The sequence below is a fragment of the Electrophorus electricus genome, chromosome 16, assembly GCF_013358815.1.
Source record: "Electrophorus electricus isolate fEleEle1 chromosome 16, fEleEle1.pri, whole genome shotgun sequence".
NCBI lineage: Eukaryota > Metazoa > Chordata > Actinopteri > Gymnotiformes > Gymnotidae > Electrophorus > Electrophorus electricus.
In genome coordinates this window covers 12,028,562-12,056,458 of record NC_049550.1, presented here as the reverse complement: position 1 = coordinate 12,056,458, position 27,897 = coordinate 12,028,562, and the positions used below count along the sequence as shown (strand labels likewise).

The 27,897-nt window shown below is 41.3% G+C and overlaps 1 protein-coding gene across 4 annotated transcripts; it reads right to left on the bottom strand.

The window, feature by feature from the left end:
- Positions 1 to 1,759: 1,759 nt before the first annotated feature.
- On the bottom strand, positions 1,760 to 27,872 carry cnnm2b (cyclin and CBS domain divalent metal cation transport mediator 2b). 4 transcript variants are annotated; one of them, XM_027009448.2, is made up of 7 exons: positions 26,248 to 27,872; positions 9,491 to 9,634; positions 8,895 to 9,032; positions 6,784 to 6,953; positions 6,340 to 6,433; positions 4,305 to 4,483; positions 1,760 to 2,466 (listed from the first exon to the last, which is right to left on the bottom strand). In XM_027009448.2, the coding sequence occupies exons 1-7, from the start codon at positions 27,725 to 27,727 to the stop codon at positions 2,254 to 2,256; spliced, it is 2,418 nt and encodes an 805-aa protein (XP_026865249.2). In that variant the 5' UTR covers positions 27,728 to 27,872; the 3' UTR covers positions 1,760 to 2,253. The 4 variants fall into 4 exon arrangements, with proteins under 4 accessions (XP_026865249.2, XP_035391084.1, XP_035391085.1 ...); XM_035535191.1 differs by having other exon boundaries at positions 2,291 to 2,466; positions 4,305 to 4,358; XM_035535192.1 differs by lacking the exons at positions 1,760 to 2,466; positions 4,305 to 4,483 and adding an exon at positions 5,336 to 5,693.
- Between the last annotated feature and the right edge of the window lie 25 nt (positions 27,873 to 27,897).

The following is a 27,897-nucleotide window of genomic DNA, read 5'->3' as shown; positions in this document are numbered from 1 at the left end:
AAAAATGATGGACATACCAGTAACCTCACAGTGACCTACATTTGTTCATCAGACCTCAGGATTCAGCCGCAACTAATTTTAGCAGATTTATACCTTAATGTCAAACAGACAAAAAGGTTAAAGCCCTTTCTTTTCTATTCTAAGTATAGGAGATCTGGAAGTAAGCAATGTGGACATGCAGGAATACAGCACCAACCAGTGGCCACAAACTGTCTACAAAACTATTAATAGCTTTTAACATTTGACGCTCACTTACTGAGGTGTTTAATACAAGGTTTTGATTAGCTTGTGTACAACACTGCAGATTTCTTCTCCAAAGTCAGATTGGAGAAGTCAAATATGTTTTATCTGGATGAGAAAAATGCAATTGTAAGTTTCAATATTTTGGATAGAATGTGTGTTGCAAGAATTCAGTTATTTTTATTAATGCAAATCTGTTCTTGTACCGTTCAAGATGATTACTGATTATTTTCTTAAGTTTTGACAATTATGTCGTCACATTTCATAACTGCTTTCTTCATCTTCTCATGTTGATTGACATTCATTCAGGACATAGAACATACATGACGATGCAATAATAGTTTAAATAATAATATTACAAATATTTTATTATAAGTCACATTGTAAGTTAATTTTAGACTGGGGAAGGGGAAAAAACTTAAGTGCATTTCTTTTCTGAAAATAATGAATGCTGAAGCCATGTAAATTCTGTTTTATCTGCACACCTTTGCTGAGCATACCAGTGCTGGGTAGACTGAATAAAGGTGCTTTCCTGCCAATTCACAAAGCACCCCTACCCCCTCCTTATGAGGCTACAAACTACCCAGAGTGAGTGCACACACACATACATACACTGGAATCTTTTTAGAGTCCTTGGTCTTTCCTAAGGGTCACTTGTGTAGTGGTTTAAAAGCCATACATCTTGTAACTGTACAAGTAGAGAGGTACAAGTAGAGAGTTGCTAGATCAAAGCATGCAACCCTCAAGGAGTCTATGGATAATTTACAGACGGAATGCATAGAAGTGAACTCTTTCATCATTTGCGTGCTGGCCTTCGACAGCAGTATGTGAACTGAGAACTAATTTGATCAAGATTCAAAACTGCATTTAAGCATACGTTTGTATCCCACATCGGGGAGGCACAGATACTGTTAAAGTCCGTCTTTTTAGAAAGGTAGCGAAGAGTGCTTCTGGAGGCATATGCCACACGTTTGGGACCAAATACAAACTTAAGAAACACATTGAACGCATACAAATATAGCTATAATTTACAATACACTGATTTTAATCAATAAATCATCTTTTAAATAGAATATTCGTCATTGCACTTGTTAAAAAAATTAATATGATTTTTAAAGGCAATAATGTGATTCATTTTTAAAATGTGTAAAATGTACTGTACCATACACCTGATTTAGAATAGTAAAAATAACAATATCTGTAATATACATATATGTAAAAGACCCTCACCAATACACATACAGTAATGTATTTGCAACTATGTATATATAGCATGTGCGTAGTATAACATTCATACTCAAAAGGCACATGTACACACAAACACTGCACATGTACAGAAATATACACGCCGCACACACACTGTTCAACTTTACAAGGGTGTATTCTTGGCATATGCCCATAGTTATATCCACAGATGCGCATATATATATATATATATATATATATATATATATATATATATATATATATATATATATATATATATATATATATATATATATATATTTGTATGTGTGTATGTATGTATATACAATAAACATATATAAAATAAATAAATACAGGAGGAAAATGATGCTCTTGGTACGTGGTTCATGGTTTCCTTCCAAGTGGTATTTGGCACAGTCTTTGACACCATACGAGACAGTATCAGCCAGCGAAGGAGAAATGAGTCCATTTGAATTGTGGTCCTCCACTATCCCATAATCCCTTCCGGCACCTTACAGGGGACAGTCGAGAAGTTGTATCAGGGCCTTGTGACAAGCGAGGGGAGGATGTCCAAACTCCAAACTCTTTGGTCTGGTGGACAGGCACACAGCAGGAGGTGTATGAAATGGAACCAGCGGTGCTGGTCCATTTTGCCGGCTCCAGCCAGGGGCTTCCCGCGCAGTGCATCACGGTGCCAAGACTGTTTGTTCCATGGTGTGGCTGCAGGGAAGCTTCAGGGGGGTGGACCAATAGTTCTCACCCTCCCATAAACCCTCCCCCACCTGGTCCCACCTACCCCTGCGGGGGCTAGACGGTGCCCTCGTTGTGTGCCATGTGATTCGGCTTCTTATGTGCAACGCAGTTTGCCGTCTGACCAAGAAGGATGGCTGTCTCTTCGGCCACGCCATCATGGAGTTCGGCGAGAGCCAGTTCAATTTTGGTGTACTCGCCATCCGACAGCTGTGGCGTCTTGTCCATGCGTGATGCCATCAGGGCGTTCTGGTACTGCTGGCGGGTCACCTGGGGAGTAGGCATGAGGCCACAGAATGACTTAGCCACTCACTTTAAAAACCTCAAAGAATTCCTGTATCATTTACCTGAAGATAAGATATCTGCAACATTCAGACATGTTCAAATATGTTCATATACTGTATATTCTTATATGAGGCTCATATATAAAGGCTCATAATATCTTGATGTTGTTCAATCTGAAATACTGATGAACTCCATAAGAACACTACAGCATAATGAGATTAATTATGTTAAACATCATGCCACTGAAGATGGTATCTTTTCTGTAGAAGGAGAAGGAGACTTTGTAGCTCTAGAGCCAACAGAGCTAGACTTCCACATGAGATCAAACTCTACACCCAGGACTTAGAAGCTCATCTTCTCGTGTTTAAGGCACTCAGCACTTGCTGTGGAGAGCAAGTGACATGGGACCTGAATATGCAGAGACGCTCTGAATGTACCTTTAAGGATTCAGAGACGCTCTGAATGTACCTTTAAGGATTCAGAGAAGCTCTGAAGCGTACCTTTAAGGATTCAGAGAAGCTCTGAAGCGTACCTTTAAGGATTCAGAGATGCTCTGATGCATACCTTTAAGGATTCAGAGAGACTCTGAAGCATACCTTTAAGGATTCAGAGAGACTCTGAAGCGTACCTTATAGGATTCAGAGACGCTCTGATGCATACCTTTAAGGATTCAGAGAGACTCTGAAGCGTACCTTTAAGGATTCAGAGACGCTCTGATGCATACCTTTAAGGATTCAGAGAGACTCTGAAGCGTACCTTTAAGGATTCAGAGAGACTCTGAAGCGTACCTTTAAGGATTCAGAGACGCTCTGAAGCGTACCTTTAAGGATTCAGAGACGCTCTAATGCGTACCTTTAAGGATTCAGAGAGACTCTGAAGCGTACCTTTAAGGATTCAGAGAGACTCTGAAGCGTACCTTTAAGGATTCAGAGACGCTCTGATACATACCTTTAAGGATTCAGAGAGACTCTGAAGCGTACCTTTAAGGATTCAGAGACGCTCTGATGCATACCTTTAAGGATTCAGAGAGACTCTGAAGTGTACCTTTAAGGATTCAGAGAGACTCTGAAGCGTACCTTTAAGGATTCAGAGACGCTCTGAAGCGTACCTTTAAGGATTCAGAGACGCTCTGATGCATACCTTTAAGGATTCAGAGAGACTCTGAAGCGTACCTTTAAGGATTCAGAGAGACTCTGAAGCGTACCTTTAAGGATTCAGAGACGCTCTGATGCATACCTTTAAGGATTCAGAGAGACTCTGAAGCGTACCTTTAAGGATTCAGAGAGACTCTGAAGCGTACCTTTAAGGATTCAGAGAGACTCTGAAGCGTACCTTTAAGGATTCAGATAGACTCTGAAGCGTACCTTTAAGGATTCAGAGAGACTCTGATGCATACCTTTAAGGATTCAGAGAGACTCTGAAGCGTACCTTTAAGGATTCAGAGACGCTCTGATGCGTACCTTTAAGGATTCAGAGAGACTCTGAAGCATACCTTTAAGGATTCAGAGAGACTCTGAAGCGTACCTTTAAGGATTCAGAGACGCTCTGATGCGTACCTTTAAGGATTCAGAGAGACTCTGAAGCATACCTTTAAGGATTCAGAGAAGCTCTGAAGTGTACCTTTAAGGATTCAGAGAAGCTCTGAAGCGTACCTTTAAGGATTCAGAGACGCTCTGATGCACACCTTTAAGGATTCAGAGAGACTCTGAAGCGTACCTTTAAGGATTCAGAGAGACTCTGAAGCGTACCTTTAAGGATTCAGAGAGACTCTGAAGCGTACCTTTAAGGATTCAGCTAACCCTTGATGCTTCGTGTATATTCACCTTGATGTACAGCAGGTCTGTGATGGCTCTGACTGTGTAGTCCGGCGTGTAGATCTGCAGGAAGGAGTTGAGCTGGTTATTACTGCTGCCCAGCGGGGGATTGATGACTTCACTGCGGTCGCTCCGGTTCAGGGAGTCCGAGTGGTTCAGCCCAAAAGGGCAAGGAGGGGACTTGTTTTCTGCATGACACACCACAGCACACAACGGAGTGGCTTGGTTAAAGTTCGGCATCGGCTTATTTCACTGCCATGTTAGAAAGAAAGAAAGAGGAGTCATAACAGCAGTCACAGAAGGGGTATCTGAGTGCAGGTAGGCTTGCTAAAATGCTGGCAGCAGCTGGAGAAAGATTGATAAAAAGTCTTAAAAGCCTCAGAGAGAAGACTAGCTCTGTTTTAATTAAACACAGCTTATGTTTTCCACTTCTTAAAAGGGGGCCGGCCTACAAGCACATACCCCCCCCCCCCCCCACACACACACACACTTGCTTTCTCTCTGCTCCCTTCTTATACTCTCTCTTACTTACACACACTAGCACACACACACACACACACACACACACACACAGAATTGCGGGTAGCGTTAATGCCACAATTTGGCTGGAATGTATGTAATCCGTGTTTGGATGTCTGAGTGCTGGAGCAGGGAGGCCCTTTGTCGCTCACCCAGAATGAGGCTCTGTCGCTGGCTTGAGGGGCCCTGCTCACAGCCTTGTACGCAAGAGGTCAGTGTGCATGTGCAGGGGGTCAGCGTGTGTGTGTGTGTGTAGGCGTATGTTGGAATCAGCGCATGTGTATGTATGTGTGTGTGTGTGTGTGTGTGTGTGTGTGTGTGTGTGTGTGTGTGTGTGTGTGTGTGTGTGTGTGTGTGTGTGCGCACATGCCATGGTTATTTTTCTTACTCTGGCAAAATCAGTGGGAGGGATACTATGAATTTACTGAACTGCAAGGAGGTTGAGAAGGTAAACTGGAACACTTCATTTTATAATAGAAAGAGAAATGTCTTTGTTAATAGAATATCTTATTTATTTCAGTGGAGTACTTTAGATTTACATTTACTACTTCACTTTTTATTTGTAGGCCTAGATTTATAGATGCAATTCAAAATGTAAAATGAAACCATGCCCCTGATTTCTTGACAAGCCCAACAGTTTATTCATAACAACTACGTTCATTTCATGTTGTAGTTTATTTGAATCAATTTGCTCTCCAAGCATATCACTCCCATAGTTAAATCACTCCTATATGTGAACCATTTCCACAGTTAAACCACTCCCATACATAAACCCCTTCTGTATGTGAACCACTCCCAGCGAGGTGAAGGGCTAAACAAGTGCTGAACCTTTCCAGTGGTGGGAGCATCCTGTGGGCAGCTCGCACTCTGCTCATCACACTATCATGCGAAAGTCACAGGCAAGAAAAGGAAAGAAGGATGAGAGATAAGATGAGAAAATCTATCTGGCGGAGGGGAAAGTTTCATTACATGGAGTCAAGCATGCAAAATAGTGCAAGTGCAATAGCTTTTTCCAGCCAGCAGAGGTCACATAACTCCTGCCACACATAGATTCCTTTTTTGTGAATGAAAACACTGGTGGTAATGTTCTCAACCTGTAAGACCTCTATAAGTCTTCTAATGGCAAACATAAGAGACTCTAGGGGTGTCCGCAGGGGGTGTCTAACTTTGTCCGCTAGGGCCAGAAGCCACCACAGTTCAGTGATATCCCTGCTCTGACACTCCTACTATATTTAAGCAAGGGAGTCAGACTTTATAGCTGGACTTCGGCTCTCTAGGACAGGAGTTCCTCAACCCTGTTCTAGTACTCAACAACACCACCATAGCTCAGTGGTTAAGGTCTTTGACTTGTAATCAGAAGGTCGCTGGTTCAAGCCCTGCCACTGTTGGGCCCCTGAGTAAGACCCTTAACCCTCAAGTTGTACTCAGTCCTAATTGTAAGTTGCTTTGGATAAAAGCATCAGCTAAATGCCATAAATGTAAACACCAAGAACACAGGCTATGAAGGTGGAGAGATGCCTTTTACCTGGAGACATGGTCAAGGCCATCATTCCATAGGATGAAAACGCTCCGGCTTCAAACTTCATCCCGTCCTTCCCTGCCTCCACCTCCACTTTACCCTGTGGGCCCAGAGAAAGTCAGAGGGCTGAAAACCTCTGCTCTATATATGGTGCAGGGAGATTTAACTATGCTGTAAAGATACGCTAGTTTAACAGGTCACAGTGGTACAGTGTAATTTCTTTGTGTGGAACTGCTGGCCGGTAACTAGGAAACCACACAAGCCCGAAAGCTCCAAGAAACACTTCTCGCACAGCAATGTGTGTCGGCCGCTAAGACCCCCTTCCCGTCCACCAGGTTAAAAACGCTGCACACCAGCCACGTTTCATAGCTCTGAAAATCCCAGCTCCTTCCCACCTAACAGCCGTCTCAGTCCCCCCGTCTTTCCATGGCCTGCGCGGAGCAAGCTGACCTGCAGGACAAGGATGAAGTGATCCGCTGGCTTGTTGCGGATGTAGAGGTAATGCTCAGGAGACCTCTTACTCCTCTCGTTGAACTTGAGCTCCTGGATGACATTGGGGTGCTTCAGCAGCCTGAGCAGGATCTTCTCGGACATCTGAACCAGGCCAAATGCCTCCACCTCTGTGGAGCCAGAGAAGACACAACGCCCCCTTGTGATGAATGATGGTGATAACAGTACTATCCCTCAAGCATTCGTGGCCTGACCTATATTTTGCCTGGTTTTCCTGAAAATTAATGTGACTTAGATCTGAACAGACATGATGGATGGTTGTCACAATTTCTGCCAAACTCCTTTATTTGTCGCTTCTGTTATATGTTTTACAGCACACATTATACTGACATTCATGCTTTTGCTACAACTCAGGTTTATCCTCTTTCTCCACAGTTCACTTAGTTCTTGATTTAGCCACCATGCTTACAACTTTTTCCATACACACTGATAAGTGAAATTCAGCTCAGCATTTATTCGTTGATGGTCTTTCAGGAATGACAACAACACAGAATTTCACACCAGAGAATCTGTGTCTACCCCACACTACAGGATACTGAGTCGTAAATGCTGAACATGTTTAATATTTATGATTCACAATTGGCCCTGACTGGGCTGGGAGTACACTGGAGGATTAAAAACTGGATTATTCAGATCTCACACCACAGGATAATCTGGGAAAGTAATCATTTAACCCCACCCTGATATCAGGAGACCTTCTGCGGTTGTTGGGAAAAGTAAATCACTCTCACAATCGAGCCAATTATCCTGTAGCGTAGGCCAGCATCAGACTGTATGCTGCATCTACCACAAAAGCAGCACGTAAGGTTGTTGGATACTTGGAAACATTCAAAAGATACGTGCTGCTGGGCATCAACAGGCAACATTACAAATTTCACAAAATGTTTGGACATTTAACTACAAATGACATATATAATAATGGTTTGATTTATTAAAATTGCTTTGATTATATCCACAAAATCCTGTGAACAAATGCATGTGCAAACACTACAAGCTGACAATATAGGGAACATCCACACTCAGCACAAATGTGGTTCCCCTGCTTCAATATACTTGATTAATATCAGAAAAGGGCTCGACTTGAATTACTTGATGAGCAAAATCCAGTGAGTTGGAGCTGAGAAAACACCTAAACTGTGCATTGCTGTGCCACTGCATAACCTTGAGGCAATGTTCATAATTGGCTACTGGTAGCCATTCTAGTATTTTTGGACGGTAAGTCAGTGTGCCCTGTTTGAATCATTAGCTTGTGTGCTAGTCTTTATTATTGAGGTTAAGTGGAATCTCCACTCATTTCTGGCCTCTGGGCCTTTTATAATTGGCTTAGCTGTATTTACAGTATCTGTGTCACCTGGCAGCTGGTCTCTCCAAGAAAAGAGTCCTTTAATAGTATTGGGCCAGTGTTAAGCAAAGATTAGCATTTATCTACAAGGTCACAGTTCTAACCAAATCCTAATGAAGGTATTAAGGGAAATTCCATAAAAAGTAAAATCCAAAAATTACCTAACTGGCTACTAAAATAATTAATAGACAATTATACAGTTTGTTCCAATAACACCATCAAAAGTTACACACATGACTAGAATATCTCAGAACATATATCTTTAAAGAATCAATAAAAATTAAAAGAATTCTTACTTGACAGTATAAAGTTTTTAATGTAGGTGTAATTCTTGTAAATCAATTTAAAGGTATATGACCTGAGTATAACATGAACAAAACTATAAACCCACTGGACAGCTCAGATTTCTGGTAGTGGTGAACAAATGAAGCTTTCCTTTCAGCTCTTAACTAGCACTCGACCTCCTGAGCTGCCTTTTCCCAGAGGCCTTCTTTAGGTAGACATACTGCTAAACTGATCTAAGACCAGCTCCTTTAACCTCAACACTTACCTTCAATGACTAGAAGAGAGCCCAAGAACTGGCCTCAGGTCAGTGTAAAAGGGCAACTTCTGTCCGACGCAGGTCTACCTCCAGTGCTGGGCCAGCGTGCTACCGCTTTTAGTCACAAGACACACTGGGAGAAATAAAGCAGCAACGCAGAGCACTTGCCTGTTGCTAGGAAACGAAGAGTAGCCAGTAGAAGCTGAGGTGATATTTTAACCTTCATTTCATTGTCTGTGGGCTTGAAGGCAGAGAAATCCTGCTTCCTCTCCCGATGGGTGATTTTCTTTTTTGTTTTGTTGTCAGCTAACGGGGAAGTTGGAGTGAGAGGAAAAAACGGGTACATTTTTTTGTGAAATTACTGGGCAAAGAGATGATCAAAAGCATCAAAGCATCCTGATCTTGACCTGAACATACAAAAAGAATGTTAAGTAGAGATGGACAATTGACCTTGCCTACCAAAAAAAATGATAGAAATAAAGACTGTATTAAGGAAGGGAAATCCCTCTTAAAGTGCTTGAATATGTGAACAAATTAATATAAAAGACAATTACATAATTACATTGTTTAACAGATTATTTGACAGAAATACACTCCATTGGCCTATTGCTGTCCCTACTATGCCAAATGTAGGACAATGAATTATTCTTAATATATAAGTGCTATCTAGGGTCAGTAGCCTACTACAGTAAATAATGTATACTACATTACACTGAGCATCACAATATGGCCAGTATTATACAGGTTGTGTAAGAGACACTTACTGTATAAATCTGTCTCATCCAAGATTTCTGATTTGATTATTTCTTCAATGACATCCTCCAGGGTGACAATCCCAAGCACCTCATAAAACGGATCTCCTTCTCCCTCATTATTGACTCTCTGGACTATTGCCAGGTGTGACTTACCTGGGGAGAAACACAAAGATCACATTTGTCATGGTGATGGCGGCTTATGGAGGCAAGCTCAAACTCAACTGATCTGATTAATTATAACCGAAGTTCATGACAATGGTGCTACTCTTTGCCAGGAATGTTTGTAAGCAATCCAAGTTGGACAGCTTTGAATAATTAATGATACAAGTTTGAATAACTAATTCAATGACTAATGATAATGATGAACCATTATGGCCAGTGCTATCACTAGTGTTTTATTACTTCAACCATTCCTCAACAGCACACACAAATTTGTCCACAAAGGATATGCACCAAACAGATGTTTTCAGTTTTTAAGCAGCTGGAATAGTTTGCTAACAAACCACTAGGCAGTTACAGTAGTGCCGTTTCCCTCAGTACCAGGGCTTTAATATATCCTTTTATAGACCTGGAAATAGCAATTATTTTTCAACAATAATAACAATAACAAAACAACAACAACAACAACAACAATCTTAGAACTATACCTGCATATGACTAGATCTTTCTAGATCTTTCTCTTGATGGGGTTCAGTCCTGCAGTTTTGTATCAGTATTTCAGTATTGCACTGTTGAGTCTGTTTCAAACTTCACGCTGAGGGTTTGAATGTCTCACGTGAGAACATGTATTACAATGTCCTTGGCATTTTGCCACACACTCTCACTACCAAATTCAACAGTCCCTGTTGACCCTGTTTCCCCAAACACGGCAGTGTTTTGTCTCTCACAGAGAGTGTCTTGACTTCAGTTTCATTCATGTACTTCCACAAAGCACTATGCAAACAATCACCATTCCAGTGACTTGGATTAAGCCACTCCAGCAATGACATCGTTGCAAAGTACAAGTATCCTAATTCTACTCTCTGATGTTTATTTTGTCAGTACACAGAAAACACAAGGACTCTGCTGTTTATGGTTATGTGTGGATGCATGGATATACATGTACTGCACAAATACCGTCCTTCCAACAAAAAAAAACCAACAACAACAACAATAAGACAGCAGGCATCTGACAATGGCATTTTCTAGTTGTACAAGTAAAATCATTTCTTTACATTCCCCAAGAATCATTAGAAATAAAAGGAAATTAAAAACAAACAAACAAACAAAAATGTAATATATGCAAATAATGTAAAAGCAAAACACTATATAAATACTTTGCCTTTTCTCAGCTTGCGATCATTTAAAAGGAATTTTCCGGCGGGCCAGGCTAATATTAGCCCTGAGATGAAGTTTCCATTCCACTTGGGCTGTATTCTCACCAAAGCCACTGCTGGCTGACCTGCTCTGTCTCAGAGCTGGCCGTTTACATGCAGATGACCATTCACTAGAATAGTAGGAAGCAGGACGCACTCACAGCAAATGCCATGACAAAAAGCCCACAATGAGATGTGTGTGTGTGTGTGTGTGTGTGTGTGTGTGCTCGCATGTGAGCATGTGCGACCTCTGTATGTCTGTCTATTTCAGAACTGTCTAAACTGTTGCAGGGTTAGCGCTTAACCAGCCAGTGTTGAGATAAATTTAAACTATTTCACATTAGCATGGGTTGCTAATCTAGTACACAGGATTTACTTCAGCAATCTCAACCCGTATTACACTGATTAAGCAATATTTCAGTAAACACATAAGCCTCTCTATAAGATGTAAATGACTCATGGGATTGTCAGTAATCAATAATTTTGACAGTCATATTGAAAATGCAAATCTATGATTATATAAACAAGAAAAGTCATACATTAGAAATTTTTTTAAAAAAAGTAAAGTGGTTGTTCATCTGACCTCAAGTTCGCAAAATCATTCAAAGCAATTATTTCCACACAATGTTAAGCCATACTCAAATATACACCACAATAATGAAAAAAAACCCATTCATTTAGAAGGCTGTAACTAAGCACTAAAAAGTGCTAAGGGTCAAACACATACAATTTGGTGGTAAAGAAGAGCATTGTCTGTGAACAACTTTAGCTCTTACGAACCATTTCTGAGCAGGCCCGGTTTGACAGGTCCCTGCAGCAAAGGGCAGGGGTCACTTCTCAGCAACTCACGCGGCTAAATAGCCAGTGAAGTGTGACGGTTCAGAGCACGACAGCAGTGAGGGTGGTTTATCTGGCGCTATAGCGGCAAACACAAACATGTTTGCTTCGTGTGTTTGTTTGTTTGTATTTTTTTCCTCGGAGAGGATCCCTGGGGCATAGAAAGACAGACCTCTCACCCCCTTTGGAGAAGGCAGTTTATCCAGAAGTGCAGCGTTCTCAGAGGATTCCGTCTGGACTGCGGCGCAGATGGACAGAGCATGACGCCTCCGGTCTCATACTGCTAACATGTTTACTTTCATAACTGTAACTCAAAGTCTAGCCCTTATGATCTTACTGTCTTTGCAGCTACATTGACATAAATCTGCACTGCTGTATGATGATGCATTCTGTTAAAGTTTGATGTTTTCCTCTGACTTAGTTTAGTGGCATTCAGCGAATACTAGAAATAGTAATATACATTACAATTGGAGACTATTCAAAATTAAAACAACACACCCATACACACCCTTACACACTCATATACACACATATACACTCACCCATATACAAACACAGACCAACACACACACACACACTCACCCATACACACACCACACACACACACTCACACCCGTACACACACACCCATACACACACCACACACACACACTCACACCCGTACACACACACACACACACACACACACGCACGCACGCACACGTGCACATGCACACACACACATGCGCGCACACACACACACACACTGCTGATCTTTTTGGCCTTATCTGCATCCCTCATAATAGGCCCCATACTTTGCATTTTCCCACCAAAAAACATGGAATAAGCAAAGGTGACTAACATCTATACCACAAATAAACCACACAAATGCACCATGTTTATTCATAGCTCCTGGACTGCTAGAAATGTCCATATATCTTTTCTTAAGCAGAATGGGTGGTTCGGACGAGCCCTCTCAGCCTCCGCAACATTAAAGGGTGGTGTACAGAGATAGGGCGATCAACGGGTAAACTCTAAACAGAGATTTTCCATGATGCTTCAGGCCCTAACCCTCAAACTATAACCCTAAACCTGCGGCTGTGTAAACCTCCTCTAGGTCCTGACCTAGGATCAGTTTTTGCCATTCACACCAGTTTTCCTTCTGAATGTTTTCCTTCTGTGCAATGAGATAAGTATTCTTTGGTCAGTCCTCTGACATGGTTTATATACTATATATAAACTCACATTCTGCAACTTATATATATATATATATATACACACTTCTGGGCATTACAGTCAAGTGAAGAAGTTAGTAGTTACATAGGTATCAGTGTTTCAGTTCTCTACATAATTGCCCACACACAGTGGCTCCGTCAGTTTTGGGATCACGCACACTGGAGCAACTGGCAGACGGCTGGCACTAACATGACTAAGCATTTGCTCAGCCCCCTGCCACACAGTGGGCCACTGCCTTACCTCTCTCTAATGAGAGCATAGTTAATTATACTACTCAGGGCAAAAACTAACTCAATGTTTGGGTCTTAAATGTTAAGAAAAGCTAAAGTAACAATGTTAAAATGGTAATTAAAAAACCCTTAGGAATTGCAGTAATTTAAAGTTTATGTTTACATGCTTGCATTTTGGTATCAACATTAGGTTCATGCTTAACTATTAACAGAGGTTTGAGGATAGACTTGACTCAGCAAATAAGCAATATACCACAGTTTACTATTTCTCATGCATTAGAGGAGTCATTATATAATCTTATGACCTCAGAATCATCAGGTCCCGCCAGTTACTCTCTTTAACAAAGGAATCAATAGCACTCATCAATAAAATAAACACCGCATTTCCTGCTGGAGCTGCACTTGTTTAACTTGTCAGCGTAATCGTCTGTCTCTGATAAGATAGACCTGCATACAGTTGACATTGATTGAATCAGCAGGGGCAACGATATGTTTACATGTGATAGCAACATTGTGTTGATGGCGTGTGAGGAAGCAAGAGAACACAGAGGATGTCAGATATCACCTCGGCCTCGACGACGTGCTCGTGTGTCCCAAAGCCCTTTGGAGACTCTTCGCTCGCTCTTTTCCACCATTCCCAGCTTTATTTCTGGAATGTGTTTTGTCATATTTTTCCATAGCGTAGCTACCACTATAAATAGGCACATAAATAGGCACAGGGCCAGCATCTGAGATAGACACCGATTTGCACTCTCAGTAAATGTTCTAGCATTGACAACCACTGGGACATTGTGAAGTGATGATGGGAAATCACTGAGTAACTACTCCTCGTCATTTTCCTAAGCACTGGTTTGTTTTGTATGATGGGAATGACGTATATAAAATGTTTGAAGCTGAAAAATATCTGTGACCACTATAATGACAGTACCTAATTATAGAATTTCATATATATATATATATATATATATACACACACATATATATATACATATATATATATATATATATATATATATATATATATATATATATATATATATATATATATATATATATATATATACACACACACACACACACACACACACACACACACACAATTGATATGTACATAACAACACAGATCAGATAAGATAATCATAATCATTATATATATATATATATATATATATATATATATAAAAAAAACAATTTACTAACAGATAAGTTTGAAATAATCAGATATGTACATAACTACCCCTGTGAAATGATAAAAGAAAAAAGAAAAAATTATATGTAAATTCTACAAGATAATCTTAGTATAGTTTATTGTTTCGAGCACTATTAATTGTGACACATTTTCTGATTAACTTGGGTCACACATACAGTACAAATAAACCTATATGTGAAAGTGAAGCACTCTTTAACATAGATTAAGCTATGCAGCTCTAACATGAGTTTCTTTTCAAACACACACACACACACACACACACACACACACACACACACACACACACACACACACAGGATTAGCAATTTTAGCTAAAGCCAGATAAGAGGTGTGAGATTAGCATAATTAGCCAAGGCCAGAGAAGAGGTGTGACATTAGAAATAACCATGCCACTGGACACTAGTTACACCCAGACTAAAAAACCAGACTCACTGAAAACAGGTTAGATTTATCAAATTGTTTTTTTTTGTCAGAGCTAAATTCAAACTCAAATCACAACTCTGAATTCCAGCCAAGACAAACCAAAACCAATAACCAACCAATCACAGCAGTCCAGAGCAAAAAAAACCAATGACTCAGTAGTACTTCACTCACCTACTACATCCTCCCTTTTACACAAATATAATAGCACTGACCAAAAGAAATCTAGAGAAGAGAGAAGTTAAAGCAGCAAAAAAGACAATGTTATCTTATATGTTTATTCAAAATTGCTTGTTAAACCTTGCAAATAAACTCTAAATTATTCTACTTTTGTCTAGGGATTTTTTTTTTATTTCGCTTACATACAGAATTCATTATCATTTCACTTGTTAACTCAACATAGTATATCTTCTTAAAATATACTGCATTTATAATTTAATGCAACTCCATGTAAAAAGATGCTAAATTAATATTAAACAAACATTCTTATTTATAATCACTCTAAAAACTGCATAATTTGTAAGACCAGTGTGGCTAAAGCATTTATGGAATCCATTAATGGAATCTTACTATAATGATTTAATTTGCAATTATTACATTCAATAAATTCACCAACTCACGTTTTCCCACTTTCCAAACATTGCACTATAGTACATAGGCCATGATCTTATTAGTAATATATATATTAAATAGAGACCTATTCTGGAATCTGACCAAGATCAATTCAAAATTCATTTATCCCACACATAGGATCATTTATTTCCAGGCCATTATGAGGACATGGATAGAAGGCTGACATCAAGCTGAATGAGCCCAGATGATCAGGGTCCTTTGGTGTGTACCAAGTGTGCTCTGAGCCAAAGTCCACTCAAAGCACCAAACCAATGGTTGACCCGATGCTGTTAGCCAGCATGCTTCTTTCTGCCTAGACGTTCCTCCCAACAGTAAGACCTTGTGTAAACGCCGGGGAGAAATGGATGGAAAAGGGTTGTGGCCGTGAGCTAATGATGAAGAACATTTTACAGGAAGCACAGTAATTGCAAATGATGCGGACAAGTCCCTTCAGGACTTTTCCTGAAGGGCCTGTAGAAATGTACCTTGACACAGGAGCTTGCTAATTCAAAACCACAGCTGCTAAATGCACGACTTACGGTTTTGGATATATAAACATGGGGACTGTATCGCTTACTTTTAGAGTTGAACAGAAAGATTAGATGAAGGTGAGGTGTAAAAATAGCACAAAACCAAGATTAACAAAATTCCTTTGAATTGCACAGAATGTGGACTGAGTTACAGCCAGATGCTGATCTGGATGAACTGAGTTGTGAACATATTTGTTGCCAGGCACTTCCTTTAGATACCAATCCAATACCACATCTTGGAACTGTTATCATCATGGACTCCACTCCCCTCCAACACTCCCACGAAAACCTCTGGGTGTCCTTGGAAAGCTCCATTCACTCAACACTGGTCCTTCTGCTCAATGACTAGATGATGCCATCTCCGGCTCCATCCCGGCACCTACTGTTCATTACAGCCACACTTGTATATTGTTTGTGCACTCTTCATGACTCACATATCAACTCATAATTATGTAATCATTAGATAAGCCTACCTTGTAGTTACAATTAGAGACTATAGCCCATCTGATTTCATGCACCGTTTACAATAGCCAGTCACTTTGCCTTTATCAGTGGTTTGTTTCTGACCACAAGGCTGCTGCTGATGTTTTTGTGTAGAAGACCATTCTCAACCCAGCAGTGACATGTGTAAAAACCCCAGCAACTACTACGACTACTCTACTACCTAGCAACTACTGTACTCCCTAGCAACAACTATGACTACTCTACTTCCTAGCAACACTATGCCACTACTATGTCAGTGGTACTAATTAATGACAATGATACAACCACGTAAAAATGATCCAATCGGCAATGGCCCCGTAGGCAGCAAATGACCCCTAATGAACTGGTTAGCAGGTTGTTAAGAAACAGTTATTGCCATCAAATGGTCTATAGTCTATAAATAAAGTTGCAGTTTCAGTTTGCTTTAGTTTATTGCAATGACTTGCTTATAGAATCAGTATCATGTTTTTCCGAGTTCAATGTTAGTTAGTTCAGTGTTTGACCTTGCCTTTATGTTCTTATGTTTATGGTTATTGATTGGTCTATGACTGTTCTATTAATTAATCTGCAAGTAGTATCAAGACTGGTTATGTGAAAAGCCAAAATAACCATATGTCCTCTCACTAGAATTTAAACTGAAAACGTATCAAAGGAAAGTAGGAGGCTTTCCAACAAAAATACGATATGTAGATAATTAAGGCAAAGTGAAAGAAAATGGCTGAATGATAGCTAATTTGAAATTAATATACATCTAGCATGTTTTTGTTAGAAACTATGTATGGCTGGAAATAAATATCCATGAGATATTTTATAAGTCTCTACTAGTATATTTACCTCTTCTCTACTCTCTAGTAAATTACTTTACGTCCTATCCTATCAATGAAGTCAAGGACAGCACCTGTGAGGGCTCACATGAAAAACAATTGAAATTAAGTCATTCAGGTTTAGCCATGTCTCTAAGTGTTTTATAGTCACTCTGAACTGCCTGTCTGGCATGGCTGTTTTTCCTGTAGGGAGAGAGAGAGAGCATGTGAGAGAGAGAGGGAGAATGCAAGAGAGCAAGAGAGAGAGAGAGAGAGAGAGTGTAAGAGAGAGAGGGTCTGCTTCACCATAATCAATGATGCCAGCCCACAGACTGTCTGAAAAAAGAAGGGTTTTGGTTGGAAGGGTTCCATGCCAGAGCATTAGGCAAGGGTTTGTGTCGCCTGTAATTTACAACACTGGGGGAAATGGGCAAAAGGACAATGTGGGATTGGGGGTTGGGGTGGGGTGTGGAAAAGGCGATGGGGGTGTTAACGGGGAGATGGCACTGAAACTCTGGGGCTTGGGAATGCCAAAGGGGCAGTTCTGAAACCCAAGTGGGTTTTTCTGCTCCTGAATGTGTTGCGAAGCGAGTAAGTGGGAGAAGCAGAGAGTAGCTGGAGAGCTAAGACGAGAAGTGTCGTGCTAAAATCAACAGTTAATTAACACAAAGCAGACGTCCAGGGAAACAGAGCAGGCAAGCATTTGCAATTAATACTTCAATGAATTTTATATAGTCAAACACAATAAAGACAAACTTCGGAGATATATATTATATATTAGGTGATGGCTATATATATTTAAAAGGGTGATGATTGCTGAATTAGTTTAATATTATGAATCAGTCTTCATTATGAGCAGACAGGATATGCAGCGAATGACTTTAGTATGATTAGTAAATCAACATTTACATCTTAGTAAATCTACTATGCTGTTTCATTAGCTAAATTGCTACCCATATTTATCTATAATTGACTCCAAGCAGGAAAGAACTTTTAACAGGTAGTTCTATTTATATATAAGCATAACAGTAAATTAATGTTTTACCCTTATTGTAGCTTTAAAAAAGATAATAAAACAATTTGATGTCTTCATGGCCAGTGGCTTTTGTCTTTCCAGAACATTATCATAGACTTAAAATCTCTAAAAGCCACAGTGAGATTTACTAATAACTGTTAAATATTCATATTTATAGTTAATCATAATGGTTTGACCTCAAAGAATGAATGAGATAATGAGAATCGTGTTTTGAACTTCATGCTAACACCTGTCTCTGTGTGTGTGTGTGTGTGTGTGTGTGTGTGTGTGTGTGTTCTATGAGACTGATAAAAACAAATCTGAAATGTGGAAGATTCCAATTATTGGTTTATTAATTTGTTTTCATAATGCCAGCCAATTTCCAGGACATCTTATCATGTGAACATGGGCAGACGATTGAATTGAAAAATCGCTTAATGGACAAAGAAAGAAAACAGTCAAACAATAACCATTAGCCAACATTCATTTGTTCACTGGAAATCACAATGCCATTGAATAAAACTGATACCAAGTGAATAAAAACTAAAAAGCCTTTTAAAAGGACAAAGGACAAGGCACAGATCAGAAAGACACAGAGAAGAGATATCCGATAGACTTTGTGAAGGCACTCAGGCTGCACTCACACTTCTCGATTGCTTTACTAATCGGTTTTCATGTTGCACCAGAATTTGAGGAATGTAGGCCATTTTAAAAGCCAAGTTTTAGTACACAGACCTTGCACGCCTCAAATAGGAAGGACTATCGAAAGAGAAAGTAAAAAGATGACTCTTATGCTGGTGCTCTGAACACAGACATGTTTGTGTGGAACAATCACTTTTGTGTGCATTTTCAATGAACAACAACAGGAGGAGAGTGGGACCACACATGAGGTGAAAGCCTCTGGCAGAGGCAGCAAAAAAGCAGCAAGAGAAGAAAGCCTGATCGTAGAGTCATGTAGAGACCAAAGGGGGATCCTGCTCGAGGTGCCCAGCCAAAGTCCTGCCAACATGACGCCACATAATCCCTGCGCTTGGTCCCGCACAGGCGAACATGACGCCACATAATCCCTGCGCTTGGTCCCGCACAGGCGAACATGACGCCACATAATCCCTGCGTTTGGTCCCGCACAGGCGAACATGACGCCACATAATCCCTGCGCTTGGTCCCGCACAGGCGAACATGACGCCACATAATCCCTGCGCTTGGTCCCGCACAGGCGAACATGACGCCACATAATCCCTGCGCTTGGTCCCGCACAGGCGAACATGACGCCACATAATCCCTGCGCTTGGTCCCGCACAGGCGAACATGACGCCACATAATCCCTGCGCTTGGTCCCGCACAGGCGAACATGACGCCACATAATCCCTGCGCTTGGTCCCGCACAGGCGAACATGACGCCACATAATCCCTGCGCTTGGTCCCGCACAGGCGAACATGACGCCACATAATCCCTGCGTTTGGTCCCGCACAGGCGAACATGACGCCACATAATCCCTGCGTTTGGTCCCGCACAGGCGAACATGACGCCATATAATCCCTGCACTTGGTCCCACACAGGCGAACATGACGCTACATAATCCCTGCGCTTGGTCCCACACAGGCAAACATGACGCCACATAATCCCTGTGCTTGGTCCTGCATAGGAGAACATGACGCCGCATATTCCCTGCACTTGGTCCCGCACAGGAGAACATGACACCGCATAATCCCTGCACTTGGTCCCGCACAGGAGAACATGACGCCACATAATCCCCGTGCTTGGTCCTGCACGGGAGAACTTGACGCCACATAATCCCTGCGCTTGGTCCCGCACAGGCAAACTTGAAGCCACATAATCCCTGCGCTTGATCTCGCATGGGCGAACATGACGCTACATAATCCCCGCGCTTGGTCCCGCACAGGCAAACATGACGCCACATAATCCCTGCGCTTGGTCCCGCACAGGCGAGGGTTACTAAGCAAAAGGATCAAGCAAAACTTCACTTTCACTGTGTTCAGAAACAGCATGGGCAGGCTAGCCTGTCTGCCTGCATTAGCCAACCACCCGGGTATAAAAGACTGGTGAAGAAGAGAAGAGGAAGAGGAGAGCCCAGGCCTCAGCACGAGTCAGTGAGGGACCTGAAAAGTGCACGTGTGGTTAAGGAAATGGAAACAGTCATTAACTGTGGTGACAACAAACCTATAACTGGAGCGGCAAGTTAAAAGAGAAGCCTCTCATTTTGGCGAGAGAACCTGCAAAGAGGTCCTTTATCCATAGACTGGCTTACATTAGACGAGAGGACACAGGCTCAGTAGTTCAATAAGTGCGAGAGCTCACAGTGGCCCGCCTCTTACAACAACCTCCTCATCAGTAAAAAAACTGAGATTACATGTGTTTTTTTTTACAAATGCAATAAAACATTATACAGTATGTGGTGAAGCAGAATAGATTAATCATCTGAAGTTATTCACAGGACAAACTATTTCAGACCACTTTTCTCATAAGGTAATGCTGTCTACGAATGCCAGAACTGTACTCATTTTGTTGTTTGACTTTGCATTCCAGTTGTATGTTAGTATGTGTTCCTGTTATTGGTATAATGATCTTTCTGCATGTCTAGGTTCACTGGCAATATTGCCTGACCAGATATCAGCAATGCACGGGAAATTGGAGAAAAGGGGACCACGTCACTAGTTACACCAACTTGTTAACTCTAAATTCTGCTTAAAAATAATTTTATGTATGCAGATGCCATTGACAATACAAACAAAATGTGAACAGTCCAGCATACTGACGAAGCTGCTGGCCTCCTGTCTATAGGTTTATTAGATTACACAAGGCCTTTGCACTGAGATTCACAACACAGTACCATAAACATGATATGAAAGATATATAACAGCTAGTTTATGATGGCTGTACAGGTGGCACTGTGCAAATGACCTGGCTTTAGGGCTGTGGTTAAATGACAGAAAGTGTTCATGTTCAAAGGCTGCCAGGTTGTGACGTGATGGCCATTATCAGAGTTAAGAGTGCAAATGTGTACATACCAAGAACTGGAGACGCAAGACGCTGACTTAATAGGAATGAGCAGTGAGGGTTGCGCAAGCCCCATTGCAATCTATCCAAGTCATCCCTTTGAAGAACCATGGTGCACAGGTGCAGTGCAGGCCGGCGGCAATACAGGCTGTCGTGCAAGGGCAAAATCTGCATCATTCAGAGGAACCATGCTAAAACCACGGTAGGCACCCCAGTTGTCAGGGACCTCCAGCGGGGCCAGCACTAGCTGCCTAATGCTCTGGCATCTAGAAAATACAAAGGCCCAGATGATGCATATTCTCTTTTCTCAGGAATTTGTCCAGAAGAGGTTCTTCCATATATGACCAAATCGTGACCAAACTGTGGACTAGACTGCTCATCAGGAACGTCCCATGGGGATGTCTGTCTTCCAATTGTCCACACTAACATATTATCGTCGGGTTCTCACTGACTGGGCTACGGCCTCATTAGCTTGTTGCATTTCTACGTTTTTCCTGCATTTTTGCAAGTACAAAAATATGAATTTGACTACTGAAAAAAAAAGAATGACACATACTAAGATCTTTAAAAGACTTTTCCTAGCAACTAGTTTGTTTCAGTAGTTATTACATACAGGAATATGGTTGCATCACATATATGGTTTGTAAATATCACATATAGGGTTTGTAGCAGAGATATTTTATAGGTTAATAAATGTGCAAGGAATGTAATGTAAACCCTGAGTTATGTTGAAGGCTATAATGAAACAAAAGCATCCATTAGGTGGAGTGATGTGGACAGTGGTGTGACCATAGTCATGATCATTACATCACTAAACTTCACAGCAAGCCACTGACTGTTGCACATAAAAGAAGCTGTTGAATTTGGTATGGTCACCTGTCCATAGACACCTTCATCACTGCCATATTCTTGCCCTTAACGTTGCTCATTACTGTTTCCCTTTTATTTGGTCGAGCATTACCTGAATACACACGTATATATTTAAATTAAGGCATTACTCTGAGGACTTTGCTAATCTAGCTCTGGGTTTGCTAACAGAGTAATTTTTCTGTTGTTGCTCTAGGAGATTAAATGTTGCACTGTGGTTATTTCATGGCTTCTGCTGTTGCAAAACAGAACCGATCCAGCCTACAGTGGATGTGTGTTCAGAGATTACAGAAGCTTTAGAAGTTTATGATGTTTAGCCTCCTCTGCTTGGTAAATGTTGAAAATCTGATTAAAATGTCATGCCTTGCTTGATTTCCACAAGAAAACATCTGAAAGTAAAATAATGTATGGTACTTCAGTTCGTTCCTGTACGAGGAAGCTTTTTAAAGAGGTTCTGTAAAGAACCACAACTTATGTAGAGCTCTAGAATTCTCTAAATCACAGCTCACATCACTGTGTTAAAATGACAAACCCTAACTCTGATTATGGATTAGCTTCACAATTAGTGCCTTATTTGTGAATACAGACACCCAATTCTAGACAGGATATGAGAATCTTATTGTAGGATCCTGGAAGGCTTTAGAGTCTGTGATCTTGTTCTTATATTTTCTTATCACCTTATCATCTTAAAATCTTAACGAACCAATTAAGACACATACTTTAAGAACACGATACCGGTTCAAGAGCAGTACATATTCTAGTTCCAAGCACACTTGAACCAGATAATGAATGGCTGTAGAAGGACAAGACAAAAATATGAACCGTTTGGATGTTTTTACCCAGTGCTCAAGAAGCACATGTAAACCCCAAATGAAGCACATTCAAAAGGTGAATGTTCAATAATTAAACCTGTAAGAAATTACTCTAAAGTTGATCCTAAAGTACAACTGTGAAAATTGAGGAAACATCAGAGAGAAAATGGTGAGAAAGCATAGTGGACAAGGGGACTATAAAAAAAAGGTCAAAGAAGGTGATGAGCAAGAAGAGAGAGAGAGGGAGAGAGAGGGAGAGAGAAAATAACCAGTCAGGAAGCACGTCCTGAGCCTCTGAGAGATCATTGCCCCATCTGAGGTGATAAGTTGTCTCACCTGGCACGAATTCACACAGAGTAGCCTCTGTGTGTCACTGATAACAATATTGCAAAGGACTCAAATTACCCTGAAAAGTTCATATCAGTCCACATAATAGAGGGAAATAAAGTTTAAAGCAGTTTGCTCACACATTCCAGGCAAAATGCCTTTGTTTTATGTAAATTACATTAATGCAGTTAAAGAGCGCTGACCTCAACTAAAGAAGAAAATGGATAAACAGAGAAAGTCATAAGGATAGTCTATAAGTTAGGGAACTATAATATTTTGCACACTATGATACTCATATTTTCAGCTGAATTGACTGAATAGTACGTGTAATATTGCAGCTGACTAAAACATTACTGCCGTTTGCCCCAATACCATCCCAATTAGGAACCAGGTTGCTCCACAATCCAAGGCTTAAAATTTCACTTTTAGTCACAAAGCTGTGAATCATAACCATTGGATAGCTCTTAATCAAATCACAACTGACTTCAAAGACCTGCATTGAGCCAGGTCCAGACTCTATTTAAATGCAAAAACCGCTGCTAGGTAGCCATTTTCTTGTATGACAAACTTACTGTCATACCTCATAAAGGAACAATTAATGTTGCTCCAAGAATTTGGAGTCTGCCTTATGAAATCATGAGGGCACTCTCTTTTGGGTCAGCACCTTAGACAAACATTTTTTCTCCTTCAACCTAAATGTGTTCACACATATTTTTGTCTTAGTGGCCCATGTGGGTTTTATTTCAAACTACTAAGAAAAGATGAGTGACAACAATATCTTCTAACTCAAAAAGCTCCATCAAAGTGGCATGGTTATTCCTTGGTGGGACGTGGTGTTTTTGTTCCTGCTATTGAGGGCTGCCTTGCTCCACAAGCGGCGATAGATTAATTAACAGTGACTTACCATACAAAGCACTTTGAACCGAGAGTGTGTGTGCTGACCACGGCCACTGTGACGTGAAACTTTGACCCCCACCACCTTAATCACTCATTAGAATACACACAGCCAATGGCGAGGTTCTTTCTGGTGACAGGCCAAAATTGCCAAAAAAAAGAGTGCACACACATACATACCCACCCACCCACAAACACCCATATACAACCACCCACACATGCACACCCACCCCCACATATACGCACACATACACACTCACCCACACATACACACCCCCCCCCCCCCCCCCCCCACACACACACACAGACATAACCCCAGGTTTCTAACATTCTTGTAATGGCCCCATGTTCTACTCCTTAAGACACAAGCAATTCAGAACTCAGAGCTCATTCTCAAGGCTAAGCTACGTTTTGTCTCAGATCGCAGACAAAACATGAAAACTACATGTATCAAAAAAACAACAAAACTGAAAACATTTTATAAAAATTGCATTTGAAATTCTGTTTTATAATAAACAAGTGTGTGACTCAGTCCATGTATATGCATATAATTACTAAACTAATTGTTATGAACTATTCTGCTTTAATGTACAAAAGACAGAATGAGTAACATTTCATGGGTTGAGATGGAATATGTGTGAAATCACATGTATGACAAGTATTTAACAAATATGTCCCGAATCTTAAATCTTTGGTGACACACACACACACACACACACACACACACACACACACACACACACACACACACACACATATGTTATACATAAATTCTTCAGTTTTCAGGCCCTCACACATAAATCAGGATAAATTATGGGTTCTTATTGCCCATCTACTATTAAGTATAACCCATAACTTATGTTAACTTTGTTACATCTAAGGTTCATTCTATGAATAATCTGAAGTCAGATGCTTTTTAATGCATTTGTATAGCAGCATTCTACCCTTACTGACCCATGAGAGTTAAGGCATTGATGAATAAAACATGATGAGATACTCTGTAGACATTTTTGGAAATTATATTCGAACACACTCAGATGTAATGACAGTGATAAAACGTGAGGGCAAGTCAGAAAGGAAGGTTGGGTGAAGTTGTCAGTTAACCTAAAAAGATGTGTATGCATAAAGTATCTCATGCAAATACTACTTCTGTCATGTTTTATTTTAATTGGTTATGAATTGCTATGGAAAGTAGCAGAAGGCAGAGACAGACAGACAGAGAGAGAGACAGCGAGAGAGACAGAGAGACAGTGGGGGGGGGGGCTCTAAGTCACCTTATCTGATCACCTTAGTCTGTCCTATTCCCACAAATCAGTAATGCATTCAGATATTAAAAGAAACAAAGAACGAGAGCTGTAAGCATTACCGCTAAATAAAAACACACACACAATCTAAACAGAAGCAAGGGACGAGGAGGTGATGATCACTGTGCAACCTCTGAATTACCAAAAGCTTCTGGCATGGGTTTGGAAACTCGTGTGCAATTTCACTTTCTGGAGGCCTTTGGCACCCAAGTCATCTATTCCCAGAGGTCCTGAACTGATGGTTCATCCTGGGATGAACCCACCATCTGACCATCTGATGTGTAATTCACGAAGCCATTGTTGGGTTGTTTAATGAACCACTGTCACCACCTGCTTGGAAGAACCAAGTCCATATTCATATACTCATGAGAAAATAAATGCATTCAAACAAAACGAATTAATTTCCTCAAGAATAATGAAATATCTAGGCTCTTTCAGACTGCTTGATAGCTGCAATAGCATAATATGTGTCAAACCGACTATCAAAGGGCTGTTATCGCAACTAGAATCATGATCTGGCCATCACCGTGAATAAGTCGCTTCCGGAATTACTACCATGTACACAGTGCGTTTGTGTTTTTAAAGAGGTAAGTTCTCGGTGCTGTAAGAAGCATCACATTCTAGCCTTGATGTTGTTTATCCAACCAAAGGAATATCATGCGTACCAAGGACGTGAATATGGACGCGTACAATTCTACTGAGAAATCGCCCGCTGTTGTGCTTCCACGCTCCTGAAGGGCGATAATCTCAAAAAGACTGATACATATGTGTCTTTTCCGAAGGTCTTTGCTACCCACGCCTCCGCATTTCCCGTTATAGAAAACGATTCTCACCTTTCTTGAATTCTTCCAGCATCGCGTCCAACTTGGTATCGTTGAAAACAAAATGCAGCGGGTGGCTGTAGAACTTCGTGATGGTTTTCAGGGGGGTGCAGTCGTCGGGATCCACGAACGCCAGGTCTTTCACGAACAGCAGATCCACGATGTTCGACCGCTCCTCCTCGTAGACGGGAATGCGTGTGTAGCCGCTCTCCATGATCTCGCTCATGCTGCTGAAGTCCAGAGTGGCATCAGCAGTGATCATGAAGCAGTCGCGCAGCGGAGTCATCACGTCCTCCACGGTTTTAGTCCTAAGTTCCAACGCGCCCTGAATGATGTTCAGCTCCTCTTTCACTAGGTCGTTATAGGGATCAGTAACCCGCAGCATCTCCAAAAGTTTCTCTCGGTTATAGACGGTCCCAATCTCTTGTCCAAGGAGATAATCTAGAAGTTTACTAACCGGGTACGACGCGGGAAAAGTTAGCAGCATAAAGAATTTGGTCAAGAATATTGTATTGGCACCTACGGCAAGCCCGTGTCTCGAACATATGGCTTGAGGCACAATCTCCCCAAATATAACTATACCGATAGTTGACATCACAACAGCTATCAGTCCGTTTCCGGCTATATCATCCAACAGAATGGTCAGAGTAGTGTTCACCAGAACATTACCCAGCAGAAGTGAACAAAGCAGGTAATTCCCTTGACTCCTCACCGGCTCGATTTTCCTGGCGTAGTTTTTCTCTCGCTCTGTTCCACAGTTCTGGACGATCTGCAACTCCATGGGGTCCAGTGCCATCAGCCCCAGGTTTAAACCGCTGAACATACCCGAAAGGCAGAGCAACATTGAAATAAAGATCACCTGGAGCCAAAACGGAAGCAAAAACTTTTTTTCTTCGACCACGATCACTTTGGTGTCGTCCCCTTCGTGATAAATCCAGGTGCTCTCTGTCCACGGGTCGTGCGTGCCAGCAGGTGTCGAGGTTGCGACGCACAGGTAATAAGCTTTACTCCTCTCCGTCTTTCGCAGAGGTTTGACTTCAATTTCCACAACCCCGGACGTCTTGCGATTTAAAACTATGTTCGGGAGAATTAATATATCCGATGTCCGGATGCCACATGGATTCAAAACCGACGTCTCCTCTTGGCTCTTGTTGTCCCCTGAGGAGCTGTCGATATTCGCGACAACACGACTCCGCTCATGTTCTGTGAAGGCAATTTTGGACCACGTCTCGTTGTTTATGTTTTGCCCGTACACCCTCAATTTCACCCGAGACCTTTCACTGACCCGCAAATATCCCTTATCCATAAAAGAAATGTCGTCTGTATCCTCCAGTCTCAAACCAATGATAACGGTCTCCTCTCCCCCTCCTTCTTTGCCTCTCGTCGGGGTAATTAAGCAACTGCTGACAGTTAAGAAAATTAGAGTCAGGGCTCGGACCCGGATAAGTGACGCCATTTTTGCAGTGGGTACTGGAACCGACGGCTCTGCCATGTTGATAATGGGCAACCGCTTGAATGAAAATGGCTTTTTAAAAATCAGAGCCAATCGGAGTCCGGCTTCATCGCAGCTGTGCGTTGCCTTGCCTTGTGCATTGGGACCAGCCTGGCTCCACAACGCGGCTGAAACTGACTGCACTTCAGCGAGAGCGGCGCAAACTCGTG

Coding starts and splice junctions, on each gene's coding strand:
- cnnm2b (XM_027009448.2), bottom strand. CDS start 27,727: ATGGCAGAGCCGTCGGTTCCAGTACCCACTGCAAAAATGGCGTCACTT. Junction 9,635..26,247: donor GCTGGAAGAATTCAAGAAAG/GTGAGAATCGTT, acceptor GTTTCTCCCCAG/GTAAGTCACACCTGGCAATA. Junction 6,434..6,783: donor ACTTCATCCTTGTCCTGCAG/GTCAGCTTGCTC, acceptor CTGGGCCCACAG/GGTAAAGTGGAGGTGGAGGC.